We start from the raw sequence: 15,462 nt of genomic DNA, 5'->3' as shown, positions 1-15,462 counted from the left end.
AAAAATGGTTTATTGTCCCTTTCTTAAACTTCCCTAAACTACAGTTGTTTGTGATATAATGCACAATAATAAATCATGACCAAAAATAGATTTTGCCATTGATATATTTGCGCTCTGAATGGTTCCTATTCCTGTGTTATAGAAATTCTAGAGGACATTTGTCTCATGGAACAAAGTGAAGAGCTTCAGTTTCCCACAGATCACCAGTTCTCATCTGTTGAGAAGGATGTATACCATTTCTCTTGTAAAACAGAAAGGTAATTTCTCCGGTAGGTGCTCGTAAGCCATTTGTTTTATAGAGCTGCATGTATTACAGTTAATCTTTACTCTTGGTTAGCCATGAGAACAGCTCCCCTCTCTGGAACGTGGGTTATTGGACTACCATGCTGGAATTTAGGGGGCTAATGGACTTTACACCAAACACACACACACACACAAACAAAGAGGCTAAACCAGAGCCAGGTGATATGTGGTAGGTTCCTGGAAGGATTTTTTTCCCATTTGGTAGAGCAAGTGGGGGATCCCAATAATGTAAACATTCCTTTCACCTCAACATCTCGCTCTCGCCGTGACCCTAAAACACCCTCCCTGCCACATCCCACGTCCACACACGCTGTGAAGACCCTTATCGTACCACACTCCCCCTGAAGCCAGGCTGTTCAGCTACCCCCGCACTGCAGAACCCTGACAGGCGCATGAAACGGCGGGGGCTGGGAGGCATTTGGGCTGGGGGGTGCGGAGGGAGGAGGAGGAGGGTGAGAGGAGGGGGGTTGAGGGCTTCCATTTAAATTCCTGCTTTGTTCCCATGTTTTCCACCAACCCCCTTTACTGTTCCCGTTCCTTCATTTTCTCCTCCCAGAGCTCAGTTTCCCAGCCTTGAGAGATCAGAGGAGAGTGGGAGCGTTTGGAGCACTAAGAGAAGGAGGCCTACGGGTTAATTGAGCTGAAGTTACTACTTCCTGTTTGACTCCAAAATATAACTTCTACTTCTCTGGAGTTTCTCTCTGAGATCAGCCTCAGAATGGCAAAGCTGTTAGTATTAAAGAAATAGTTGAACTAAAGATGAAAATTCTGCCATTTACTCACCTTTCTACAGTCTCTTAATTCTGTAGAACACACAAAAGAATGTTGGAAACCTCTTCAACATTCTTCAAAATGTCTTCAAAATAAATTCACTAGAAAAAGAAAGTCAAGTCAAGTTGGCTTTATTGCGATTTCAACAATATACAGTGCAGTATACAGAGAAACGAAACAATGTTCCTCCAGGACCAAGGTGCTACATCAAACAAAATAAATTGACAACAAAACACAGGACTGTGCACTACTATAAAAAATAGAGAATTCAATAAAATAAGATAAAATAAAATAAAAATAAATGAAATAAGAATAGGTTTGTGCAACATTTAGTGCAAACAAGGAGAAGACAAGACAGGACAAGAAACAGTAATGCTGACCAGTACATTACAGATGTTGTGCAAATTTTGGAGGCGATATAAATACTGTACATGTAAACATGTGCAATATTTAAACCGTCATTAAAGTTTTAAACTACTTAAGTAAGTGAGTAAGATTTCCATCATTTTAAAAACGTAGCCCTAATTATATTTCTGTTTATCGCAAATTATGCTACAGTTCGACACCGTTCCTTTTCGCTCTTACCAGCTGACCACTTAATTCCATATGGACTGCTTTTACCGCTGTTAGTAGTATATTAAGTAGCTCAACTATGGACTTGAGACGCAGAGAGGAGTTGACAACAGGGTTCGAGTCCGGCGAAGAACAGTTCCAGAAAGCGGGTAAGACAAAAACAGAAGCCAAAAAAAAAATCAACAAGTAAATAAAAGGGTGAGAATGTGGTAAAATCTAAAAATGTGGAAAAAATCTGACAATAGCTTTTCTTTTTCTGGATTGCTTTTTAAAACTGTTGGTTGGGTTTAGGAAAGTGGGCGGGTGGGTCAGACAGTGCTGCTGAAAACACTATTGGTTGGGTGGGTCAGTCGATAAGTCAGTCAGTCAGTCAACAGCGAGTCTCTCAGTGGATTTACATGAGAACAGCAGGCACAAATGACACTCGGAAGAGAAATTTAAGATCTCAAAAAGCACACACAGCGACCTCTATTAGATTCACGAAAACAAAAACTGCAACAACAACAAAAAACTTAGCTCCTGGGGCAAATTCTGAAAAACAGATAATGTAATGTGATATATACAGTTGAGGTCAGAATTATTAGCCCCTCTGTTAGTTTTTTATATCTGTTTAACAGAGAGATTTTTTTAAACACATTTCTAAACATAATAGTTTTAATAACTCATTTCTTTTGACTGATTTATTTTATATTTGCAATAATGAAAGTAAATAATATTTGACTAGATATTTTTCAAGACACTTCTATACAGCTTAAAGTGACATTTAAAGACTTAACTAGGTTCATTAGGTTAACTAGGCAGGTTAGTAAAATTAGGCAAGTTATTGTATAACGATGGTTTGTTCTGTAGACTATCGAAAAAAATATATAGCTTAAAGGGGCTAATAATAGAACTTGAAATGTTTTTTTTTTTTTTTTTAATAAAAACTGCTTTTATTCTAGCCAAAATAAAACATATAAGACTTTCTCCAGAAGAAAAAAATTATTATCAGACTTACTGTGAAAATTTCCTTGCTCTGTTAAACATAATCTTTAAAATAATTGTTAAAAAAATTTAAAGGGGGAATAATAATTCTGACTTCAACTGTATATACAAAGGTTCGTATGGTATGGTATGGTATGGTATGGTATGGTATGGTATGGTATGGTATATATATATATATATATATATATATATATATATATATATATATATATATATATATATATATATATATATATATATATATATATACCATATACACACACACACACACACACATATATATATATATATATATATATATATATATATATATATATATATATATATATAATGTTTTTGAAAGAAGTCATGTATTTTTTGTTTACCAGGGCTACATTGCTTGTTACATTTTGGAAAAAAAAAAGTTGTTTATTAATTTGGTGTCTGTTTAGTGTTCAAGAAACATTTATTGCTGTTATTAATGCTGACATATTGTGAAATTTTTCAGGACTCTTTGGGGGATAGATAGTTCAGATGAGCATTTATTTAAAAATCAAAGTCTTCTAGTCATTAGTTTGATAAAACTATAAATTAAATTTGATCAATTCAATGAATCCTTGCTTTAAAAAAACGTATTAACCCCAAAAATTTGAACTGCTGTGAAAATTCAAACGTTGAAACCCAACTTCTTTAAAAATAAAGAGTCAAAATTAATTTTAACTTAAACGAACTGGAAATTTAAAGGGTCACGAAAGACCAAAATACATTTTTTGAGCTTTTGACAGTTGTAAATGTGTCCCACACTGATAAAAACACTATTAGGAAACATCTTTTACTAAAAAGTGAAAATTGGTTGTTTTTGCATTATTTCGAGCAAATTCGTACTTCAGGTTTGAAATAAATTTTTGAAGCTGCGTCACGGCCATGAGATCTTAGCATGTATTCCAGCTTGTAGACTGGACGTCTGTACCTGAGAGTTCCCTATTACATCTCTGAGTGTCCTGCATTCATTCATGAGTAAGACTTGGTTCAAACCAATCATTGCGCTCTATTGTGTATGCGGTGCAACCTCATTAATATGCATGACAGCTTCCAAGACTGTTTTTACCAGTTATAGTGTTCAGATGGCAGAGAGACGCCATGTTGTGTTGCCAAGTGGGAGAACATGAATTGTTTGGAGATATGGGTAGTCAGTGTTGCTTTCATAATTTGCTGCCGTGAAGGTTTTGTTTTCATTTTCCCTCTATGAGAGCGCAGCTGGACTCACGTGTGGATTACAGTGCACGCGACACTCGACAGAAATACATGTCTAAGGAACATTGTTTACCCGAGAGCTTTTCTCATCTGGAAACGGTGAAATCCGGATTTGCAGATCGTCTCCTTTAATAAAGACGCGGCTCCAGTTGGTGTTGATTGTCCTGTCTCTAAAGATTTGGTAAGTAGGCGACTAGTGGTCTTTGTTCATTCAGAGGCAAAGTTAGTTCGAATTATCAGCCGTACTCTTTCAGTGTTTAAAGATGGACCTTAGTCAAATGATTTTTAAGTTACTAAAGTTTACCGTACGTTAACATCACTACAATATTATGAACTGAACATCTTAGCACCACAACCAAACTTACCGTTGTGTACGATTTTCACCACATTTTGTGGAATAACACACACGGCTTTCTGACGCTACCTACCGAGTGCATCTAAGCTACAGAGAAATGCGGAGGGTTTTTTCCTCTCATTCTCTGTGCGGTAACAAACATTGCATGAAAGATACATGCTTCCAGCAGTTCCTCAAATCAAATATCTCATTTGTCACGAGGGGCATGAATTAAATGTTTCTGAATGAAAGAGACAAACTGCAGTTAAAGTCCACCATTAAATAATTTGGCATATAATTCGATTACTGATGTCCATGTAAACACAGTCACTGTCTTTCTCCCCTGCGTCTGTGTTTGTTTGTCTGTGAAAATCAGCGTGTGCCTAAACCGACACTCACATTTTTATGCAAATTTTTACGGACCTTGCCTTTTCCCCTCCTCCGACACTCCCCCCTAAACAGAGCTGGACCCGCCCACTTTCCTGACTTTTTTCAAAGTAGAGGTGTGAAAACACCTGCTGAAACAGGGGGATTTCATGGCCCTTTAATAGAGATTTAGTAGAGATAAACATAAATGTTTTGTTTTTATTTAGTAATAAATTTCCACCACCCTGAAATTACCCTGAACTAGCCTAGATTTCTCTCTCCATAAAGAAAAGTATGGAGAGAGAGTCCTCCTATTCCTGAGACGTACAATTTGATGTACAAAATCTCTTTCGTTTGCGCAACCTCAGTCTGAACCCTGACAAACAGAATCAGACAACTGTTTTCCCAGAGAAATGTAGGTTTGGTAGCCAAATGGCAAGAGCGGGATAAATGAGCCAGCAGTGTTGTTGCCAAGCACAGACTCTTCCCCATCGCCTGCCTGAATCACTTCAGTGTGCATCTGAGACTGTACTGTTGTCCTATTGTAATCTATGCATGAGTCATTGACACTTCAATTATTGACCCAATGAGAAGTCAAGTCCTTTTCAAGCTGTCTTCCTGATGCTGTTGATGTGAGAAAGCAATGCAGTCTGGGAACTTGAGTCAGAAACTCTGGCCTGACCTGTTCAGACTACCTTAAGAATGTTGATTGAATGTTCTGTCCTCGTGTTAAAGCTCATGTGACTCAAGAATGAAAGTGAGTCATGTGTGAGCCCCAGAAAGAAACGTAACAAACAGTAGACAAACAGTACATCTGAAAAAGCTTTAAAGCAACAGTGTTTTGTGGCATTTAAACTCAAGAATACAAAAGGTGTTAGATGTTATGTTTCCATACTGTAAAAGACTGTGAAAGTTATGCCGCAAACAAGAGTGAGTAAATAATGGCACGGTTTTCATTTCTGAATGAACTATCCCTTTAAAGACATAAAGATTGCAACTACTATACTTAGTCAAAATGTGTTTAGCTTAGGTAAAATTCAGTTTTTTTTTCTTTAGCATTCTTTAAATACCATAATAAATAGCTAATACAATTACATAACTCTCAATGAAATTACATTGCCTGCAGATAAATCCAGACAAACTCATCAGGAGGAAGGTCGGGAGTTTGAATCGTTTTTTTGAACATTGTTTCAGCTTTAGATGTATTTTCTATATTTGTTTTATGTAAATGTTACATTTTTACAAAATGTAAGATTCAAGTGTACTTTGCAGGGATGCATGAATTAAATCAGTAAAGAATATTGTTACAAAAACATCCGATTTAACATACAATCCTGGAAAGAATAAATTCTACAAAAATGTTAACTAGCACAACCTTTTTAGCATGTTTTAGCATAAATTGTCCGTAGTGTGAATGAGTGTGTATGGATGTTTCCCAGAGATGGGTTACAGCTGGAAGAGCATCCGCTGCGCAAAACATTTGCTGGATAAGTTGGCGGTTCATTCCGCTTTGGCAATCCTGTATTAATAAAGGGACTAATCCGAAAAGAAAATGGATGAATGCATGAAATGAGATTAAATAAATCAAAAGAATTATCTATTTGGGTGGTTAAAATATGAATAAAATATCAAAAACATGTAAATTAAATAATAATAACAAAAGTAAAGTAAATCCAACATAGGCCCATTCTAAAAATTTAGCCCTATATACATTTCTGGAGATTGTGAGTTATGTAGTCAGAGGAAAATATGGCTGCATTTCATCTTTAAATGAACGCTATGGAGGTGGTATGATGCAGTTCTTTTTCGCACTACCAGCTGATTGCTTACCTTCGTGTGGACAGTTTTTTCGCTGTTACCAGTTTGTCCAGTGGCTCGTAGCATTTGTCAGAGGATTTGAGATGCAGAGAGGAGTCGACTGTGATGATGGGGTTTGAGTCTGGTGAATAATGGTTCCAAATCGCAGGTAAGCCAAAAAATAAAACAAACAAGTAAATAACGGGGTGAAAATGGTGGTAAAATCTGAAAATGTGGTAAAAATCAAGCTGCTGCGAGAGCGTCTCTTTTTCTGGATTGCTTTTCAAAACACTTTCGCTTGGGTTAAGGGAAGTGTGTGGGCGCTGGTCAATCAGTGCTTTTGAAAACATTATTGGTTGGGTTTAGGGAGGGGTGGGTGGGGTTATCGGTTGGTTGGTTGGTTGGTCAATCAGTTGACAGCGACCTCTGGTGGATTTAAGCAAGAACAGCTGGCAAAAATGGCACTAGTGAGAGAAATTTGAGATCTCAAAAAGCGTACACAGCAACCTCTGATAGATTCATGAAAACAAAAACTACAGAAAAAATGTAGTTCCTGTGATGCATTTCACGATGTCCAGAAATGTATATAGAGGTACGTTTTCAGAATAAACCTGGGTTGAGTGAATCATTCTTGTAAATAAAGGATCACCAAAATCAACAAAATGTAGTGTTACAAAAAATAAGAAGCGGTTTTGTTTTTACAAATAAATACGTTAGGCAGAATCAAAATAGAACATTATCACCCGTATTTTATTTAAAGTACACATTACTCACACTTTAATGATTTCTATGTGTATAAAATCACTTTGTAAATTAAAATGTCTCAACATAGGCTCATTCTGAAAATGCAGCTATATACGTTTTTGAAGATCACAAATTATGTAGCCAGAAGTATGTATGACTGCATTTCATCTTTAAAATGAATGCAATCGGTCGGTATGATGATGTTCCTTTTCCTGATTACCAGCTGACAACTTACCTGCATGTGGAAGGCTGCGCCGCTGGTACCAGATTGTCCAGTTAGTTCAACACGGACGTCGGACTTGAAACGCAGAGTGGAGTTAACCGTGACGATGGGGTTCGAGTTCAATAAAGAATGGATTCAGAAAGCGGGTAAGTCTAAAACAGAAGCCAAAAAATAAAATTAACTAGTAAATAACAGGGTGAGCATGTGGTAAAATCTAAAAAAACATGGTAAAAATCAGGCAGGGGCTTTTCTTTTTCTGGATTGCTTTTCAAAAGACTGCTATTGGGTTTAGGAAAGTGGGTGGGCGGGTCAGTCGGTGCTTTTGCAAATACTATTGGTTGGGTTAAGGTAAGGGGGATTGGTTGGTTGGTCAGTCAGCAGTCAACAGCAGCCGCAGATGGCACTCGCGAGAGATATGTGAGATCTAAAATAGCCTACACAGCGGCCTCTGGTGGATTTGCAAAAACAAAAACTGCAAATAAACATAGCTCCTGGTTTATAGTTTGCTCTCTCCAGAAATGTATACAGAGGTACGTCATCAGAATGAGGCTGGGTTGAAAATATTGACATTAAAATGGCACATTTTGTCTTTCACCTACAAAACAGCTGAGACCTTGAAATGCACACTAGCTTTAAAGTCCTGAAACTGTAATTTATCAAGCTTTGTAATTATGCTACTTTAAAAAATCAGCTTTGTCATCACAGAAATATTTGCCTTTTTTAATTCTAAAAACCAAACTTATCTTCAAGTTTAACACCATTCCTGCTGCTTTAGTATCTCTCACAATACATTTTGCACTACATGTTGTTGTTGTACAGTATATGTTTTGTATATGAAGGTGTCTGTTTTCTGGGATTACAGAGCAGCTATTATGACACGTTTTTAATTTCTTTTCCCCCTCACTTCACCAATTACATCTGCATTTTTCCTTCATTTCTCTCTCTCTCTCTCTCTCTCTCTCTCTCTCTCTCTCCTTTAAATCATAACAAGCGTGTGCAGCTGACTGCAGAATTGATGCAGCTAAAAGAAAGGAGGCGAAGATGAGAAATAAAAAGAGAGCAATGGAAAAGAAAGAGTCACTCGTGGATGAGAAAAGAACAACAAGGGGGGAATGCTAGCAAGACGGGGTAGAGGGAACGCAGTCGATGGGAAAGAAAACAGAATTAAAAAAGAGTGATGGGTAGGCAAAGAGAGCGAAGAAGTTAGGAGAAGGGAGAAAGAAATCGGCAGGTTAACCGATCAGGCGAGAGAGAAAACCACGAAACGCTGCTTCTAGGAAACAAAGGACAGCAAACGTAAAACACGGACAAATATGTGTAACGAAAAGTGCTGTATGGATGGTGAATGAAGAAGAGGGGAACAAATGAAAAAGAGTTGGAATCAGCAGAAGAGGCTTTTTGCGGTCCCAAAGCAGAGGGGGAAGAGGAGGAGGGTGAGAGAGAGAGGCAGGCTGGGGATGGGAAGGCTGAGATCAATAACTAATTTCAGTGCCGAGCCTCAGTCGGACTGTTTTCCAATAAGCCCTGGACATAACGAGTTAGCTTGAATAGCTGTGCTGCTGCTATTGCTGCTCACTCTCTCTCTCTGTTCATCCATCCCCCCTCGCTCGACCCGCCTCATGTCTCTAAGGGCCCTGGTGCTGGCGATGGCTGATCGATCCTCTGCACGCACACAAACACGCACATACTTGCACGTACAGGCCGCAGTTCTGCAACAGGACGCCAACACATGGCACTGCTGCCACAGCATGCGGGTGTGTAATTGTGTGTTTAATTAATTACATTATTACAAATAAATTAATATTCAAGATAATAATTTTTTTGTTTGTTTTATATTTAAAATTTTGCTAGGAGCAATTGTCTTTATGGAACTGTGAACAGCTCTATTTGGTAGGCAAGCATAATTTATATCCTTATCTCTGTAACAGTGAAAAATCTTTCTTTAAACTTTTTTACCTAGATACATCTAAAAAACCAAACATGTACAATTTTATGTGAAAAAATCCATGTAACGGTTTTAGATTTTTTTTAATTTAAACTAGCAAATACTGACTTTTTATGCAATATACATAATACAGTGGTTCCTCTAGGATTTTGTCCAGCTGTGGCGGCGGCAGGCCATTTTTACACAGATCTACCAACTACCTGTGGCGTTTTTTCAATGACAAATGTCGTGAAGCAGAATTAGAAGTCGAGATTGCGTTTATGTAATAGCCTTTGAGCACGCGAATCTCTTTGCTTGCATGCCAATTTCCTCTGCTTGTGCAAAAGACTTCTTGCACGCCCCCTCAAGCGCAGATCTTCTTGTGCGCTCTCAAATAAACACTGCTGAAGAGCGATTTAGTGCGTTTATGTAACAAGTATGTCTCCAACATTTATAAGATTTGCTAGGAATATTTATGAATGTCTCTAATAGATCTACAGAGCAGTATTAATGCGTCCTGAAGTAAAGTGAAACGGCTATAGGTCGTGCTTGCTGGCCTCTTGCATCACGCATCTGTCAGTCAGTTAGTCAGTCAGTCAATCAGCACGTCACCATAAAGGGTAAACAAATGATGCACAGCATTAGTACAGTTACAGAAAAGTTTGCGCTATTATAATTCACTTACCTTTTAATACGTTTTGGTGCAATTATCACCCGCTATTAAAAAAAAACACGACTGAATGTTTGAATGAAAAGCTGTAATGTAGCTGTGGCGGGATCAAATTTGTCGTGGCACCCCGCCATGGAAGGCTGAATGTAGCGGAAACCATTTTATATATATATATATATATATATATATATATATAGTTGAAGTCAGAATTATTAGCGCCCCCGAATTATTAGCCACCCTTTTTATTTTTTTCCCCAATTTCTGTTTAACAGGTATAAGATTTTTTTAAACACAATTTTAAACATAATAGTTTTAATAACTTGTTTCTAATAACTGATTATATAGATAGATTATATAGATAGAAACTTGCCTGCAGGTCGCACACCAGAAGCGCCTCTCGGCGACACGCAGCATTGTGCCACGCAGCACCATGCATTTTGGAATTCTAAACGTAGGTTTCTATCAGGGTACACACAACAGTCTGATGTGCTGTGTCATGTCTCCAAGCGGCTCAACCGGTGCCTCAGTCAAAGTTAATTCCGTGTGCGTGGTTATTTGTCTCGGTGTACAAGCTCGGAACTTTAAACTAGCACACAGTTGGCTGTAAAACTATATAAAGACAAAAATGATTGTGTACTCTCTGCATGGTCAGTGTCAGAGTTGCACATGTACGGCTAAATGCTGATCCTCTCACTCATGCTGCTTCTCTCTGTCTGCCTGTCTGTTGCCAAACACAGAGCGAGGGAGCTCTTGGCTCCGCCCCCTTGTTACGTTAGGCGGGAATTTAAAACAAATTTTTATGTGAAGTAACACACCCCTTAAAGAGCGAGCTGTGTACACACCCCCAAAATAACACTTTTTAACACATTATAATAAAAAAACCTGAATTGTGTTTTGAACCGAACCTAAACTGACACACTCAGAAGAACCATAATATTAATATTAATTCATAAAAAAGGGGAAACTATGTGCTCTTTAAAGCAAACGATAAACTTCTGTGAAAGCTTAATATCACTATTTTCAATTTCACAAGGTTGTTTTTACAGCATCGATGTTGTAATATAATTACAATACATTCAGTTAAATAGACTTGAGCATACATTTAGTTGTTCAGGAGTACAACAAGAATAAAGACTGTTGTAACCACTAGCGCTGTGAGTAGCAACAGGTTAGCGCAGAAATTCAATTGAAAATACTGGGGTTAAATACTGTCATATTTTAAAGACATGTTGGGGGAAATGGAATTTAATGCAGTGCTTCTTGTCCGATCTGAAACCCACTTCCTATCGTATATCTAACAGGCAGTGAAGATTGTTGATTTTAAAAAAAAATCTGACCTTAAAAATGACAATTTTGTAATGGAAAGACAGTTCACCGAAACCCCTTGGGGTGCCTGACTGAAAATGGAAAGTCTTTGCGCATATACAGTAGCCCATTGGTGAAGCAAAAATGCAACTCTACTTAAATATATATATATATATATATATATATATATATATATATATATATATATATATATATATATATATATATATAATATAATATAATATAATATATATATTCCACTTTATATAGTGGAATTTGAAAAGAAAATACATTCGTAACTTGAGTTCCCTTCTGAGATATGAGATACAAACCAATGTACTGTTTTAATGACTGGTCAACTAGTGCATCTCAATTTTATATATAGTCACATTTGCAAATATTGAAAACATATATAAATAATTAAAGGCAAAAGAAAACTGTTTTGCCAGACAACCTTCATCGGTTTGTGTTTGCTGTAAGTCTCTCTCACTGTGTTGTCATGGTGTTGAATCTACACAGCCACTGCAGAAGAAATGATGTTTTAGCTGAGACGTGAGCTTGCAGACTGAAACAGTTTGTCAGAAAAACCTTGTTAAAATAGTGCTGCGCTCCGCTTTACTATCACTTATTACTGATGAATGCTTGTTTTTCTTTTGTCTGATAATATTCTGCAATTAAGTCATGTTTCTCTATCAGCTATTTCTAATCGTAACAATGCCAGATTTGCTGTTGAATGCATATTAATAGCGACATAGTGGTTAGCACTGTCGCCTCAAGGCAAAAAGGTCCTGGCTTACCCAGTTGGCATTACTGTGTGGAGTTTGCATGTTCTCCCCATGTTTGCATGGGTTTCCTCCGGGTGCTCCAGTTTCCCCCACAGTCCAAAGACATGCGCTTTAGATGAATTTGATGAAGTAAATTGGCCATAGTGTATGAATGTGTGTGAATAAAAGAGTGCATGGGTGTTTCCCAAGGCTGCATCTGCTGTATAAAAACATATGCCAGAGTAATTGGCGATTCATTCCAATGTGGTGACCCCTGATAAATCAGGAACTAAGCCAAAGGATAGTAAGTGAGTAATTCAGACTGTTAACTTGTGTGCTCAATTGTTTATTGTACACAATAACATTAAAATATTATAAGATAGAATAAGAAAGGCATTTGGTTTGACGATATATGTGTTAGGGAAAAAAGCAAATGCCTTCTGTAGTTTGTCAGAGAGGAAGCAGCTTTTATTTGTGAGTAACTCACACTGTGGATAAAGACAATTTACCTACACTATAAAAAACATCTGTTAATTAACAGTCCTTGGCTCGTGATTCACAGGTGCTTTCTGTTTATTTATGCTTTCAAATTGCATTATGGGACCTACATCTCCACTCCAACAACAGCAGTTTAAATCTATAATCGGAACATTTCATTACATTTTGAAGCAAGTTTTAGATCAGGGGTGCACAAACTTTTTCTTATGAAGGGCCAAAAACCTAACCTGATTGAGGGCGGTGGGTCGAAGATAAATATACCAAACTGTGTTACACCAAATTTCCTAATTTATTTCCTAATTTTATATCTAATGCAGTATATTTAATTATAAATATATTGAATTTATTACATTAAAAATATAAACAATGCCATTATTGACACAATGGAGTGAATACACTAAGTTGCAACTGCCTTTGCCTTGATTTGCTCGCCGATGTCTTGTGCATTGCTCTTTATCCGTTGCGTGATTGTATTTACATTTTACAAAAAATCTAACTGATTTATAAAACAAAACAAATTACAAAACAAACAAACAGAATGTTACATTACATTCAAAAGAACGATCTTTGTCAAAAAAGTTCACTCCAACCACATCCCTAGCGATCTCCCTCTCTTCTCAAATGGGATGGTGGGCCAAATCAAATTTTAAAATGGGCCAACTTTGGCCCATGGGCACTAGTTTGGGCGTGTCTGTTTTAGGGTGCTTTCACATTAGCACTTTGGGTCCCATCCCGGGTTCGTTTGACATCATAGTACAGTACGTTTATCTAGTGTAAACGAGTCTTCTGAACTCGGGTGTGCACTCGTGAACCGTACCCGAGTCCGCCTGAAAGAGGTGGTCTGGGGTACGGTTCATGCGAACTCTGGTACGGTTCAATTCTGATGTGAATGCAATCGTAACAAATCATGGAAGTGAACCACCAACTGTACAACAAACTACCATTTTCATTACGTTCGTTCGTGTTTGTGTGTGTGCGTGTCACATTTCGTACTTTGGTGACACGCGTGGGACTGAGCCAGGGCAAGCACAGTGATTCACAGTGATGTCTGCTTGTCTCCTCCAAAAACAGCTCCTGCAGACACAGTGTGATGTTCTAAATGTTTATAAAAAATTTTCGGCAGATAGACGCGAGTCACTTACTGCATGTCCAAAACCAAAAGCTTCAGTAAAAGCAGAATGACCGCGATGTGCCGACGTCTTTCCATTTCGATGCTTGCATTCATGACCGTCACCTAGCAACGGCCATAAAACAAAACAGCAGGTCGATGACACAAGCGTACCGGGGTTCAGAAGGAAAAAAGACTATGAACACAAATCAACCGAGGAGGTGGCAGGGGGAGACAATCAAACTTGGGTACGGTCCAGGCAAATGAACCAAGTGGGAAAGCACCCTTAGATTAACTTTTAACCTTAGATTAACTGTTCATTCATTCATTTTCCTTCAGCTTAGTCTCTTTATTAATCTGGGGTTGCCACAGCGGAATGAATTGCCAACTTATCCATGTTTTATGTATATGTTTTACACTCTGTATGCCCTTCCAGCTGCAACCCAGTACTGGTAAACATCCATACACACTCATTCACACAGATACGGTCAATTTAGCTTACTCATTTCACCTATAGCACATGTCTTTGGAGTGTGGGGTAAACTGGAGCACCTGGAGGAAACCCACGCGAACACAGGAAGAGCATGCAAACTTCACACAGAAATGCCAACTGATCCAGCCGGGGCTGAACCAGCGACCTTCTTGCTGTGAGGCGATTGTGCTACCCACTGTGTCATCGTGCTGCCTAAACTTTGTTTTATTGAAACTTTGTTTTATTGAAAAATAACTGTAGAAAGTGATCTCTTTGTGGAATTGTGTCTGTGCATGTGTACACTGTAAAAAATAAATCCCTAAAATTTATGGTAAAAAACTGCAGCTGTGGTTGCCAGTATTTTACTGTTAAAAATATGGTACAAACCATAAAAGTAATTACTCATTTTTACAGTAAACTACCATATTTAATTTATTTATACATGTAACATGTCTGTATTTTAAATTACCAACATCTACACATCTTTTGTTACACAGATAGACATGTTAACACAGCTATATGCAGGTGGTGATGAATCAATACTCATCACAAATATCTCTTCCTACAAGGAGAGAAGTGTATCAGTGTATAGAAGGTGCTCTGTGTCATTCACACAGCTACTTATAACACCAGTCCGGTAACACGCATAAAATTAAAGTCATGAAATAAACATTGTTTATCAACATTAGATGAAACATAAATCTCTAATGTACATAACTGATGGGGAAACAACTTAAAAGATCCATATTAATGTCAACAAAAAGCACAAAAAGTTATGTGCGATGCAGGGAATTCTAGGAAAGTCAGTTTACGGTTATTTGCTGTATATATTATGGAAATATACTGTTAACCAGGTTACGGATTTTTACTGTAGCATTTTTACCGTTGAAATCATGGCCATTTTTACAGTGTAGGTGAATTTGCAATGTTAAATATACCAAAATGTACTGTCTATGAGCACAACTGCTCCATGTAATGATCAACAAATTGTTTTCATATGGCATGAATTCCTTCAATGTTCTCATTTGTTTGTTTTTTAAATGTGATCTGCAGTTTTTGATTCACCTTTGCTGGCAACAGAAAATCAGCGTTTACAGTAACAACAAAACACTTCACCAGCATCGCTGAAGGCATTTGTGTTTGTAGTTTTTTTTTTCTGCAGCTTAGCTTGCAAGCTAAATTGAGAAGCTACTTGTGCTGAAAGGATGACAGCAAGCAGCACGAGTGTAAGAAGTTATTGTTATGGCAGGCATATAGAGTGATCTGCTAAACCACATTTTAGAATGAAAATTCAGCAAATCAATTTGCTAAAGCTATGGAGAACAGCTATTGAGAAGCACCAACTCTGCCACAGACGTTTGCTGGAAGATACTTAATTTTAAGCCAGAAGTTG

The 15,462-nt window shown here is 37.6% G+C and overlaps 1 protein-coding gene and 1 long non-coding RNA gene across 12 annotated transcripts in view; both read left to right on the top strand.

Moving 5' to 3' along the window:
- The window catches only part of LOC147844026 (uncharacterized), a 197,511-nt gene extending 195,641 nt beyond the window's left edge, over positions 1-1,870 (top strand). For 5 of the 11 annotated variants that reach the window (XR_015491339.1, XR_015491343.1, XR_015491342.1 and 2 more), the window contains one exon: positions 143-1,870. This is a non-coding gene — a long non-coding RNA (uncharacterized LOC147844026). The remainder of the gene's footprint in view (positions 1-142) is intronic. The other 6 variants (XR_015491347.1, XR_015491341.1, XR_015491338.1 and 3 more) reach the window with 5 other exon arrangements.
- ntmt1 (N-terminal Xaa-Pro-Lys N-methyltransferase 1) overlaps positions 1-15,462 on the top strand; it is a 47,180-nt gene that overhangs the window by 7,736 nt on the left and 23,982 nt on the right. Inside the window, exon 2 of the mRNA XM_087251603.1 lies at positions 7,329-7,474. Coding sequence (XP_087107729.1) covers positions 7,458-7,474 — 17 coding nt within the window. The 5' untranslated portion in view covers positions 7,329-7,457. The remainder of the gene's footprint in view (positions 1-7,328; positions 7,475-15,462) is intronic.

Source organism: Danio rerio, chromosome 5 (assembly GCF_052040795.2).
Source record: "Danio rerio strain M-AB ecotype USA chromosome 5, GRCz13ab, whole genome shotgun sequence".
Lineage (NCBI taxonomy): Eukaryota > Metazoa > Chordata > Actinopteri > Cypriniformes > Danionidae > Danio > Danio rerio.
This window is presented reverse-complemented; position numbering and strand designations above follow the sequence as displayed.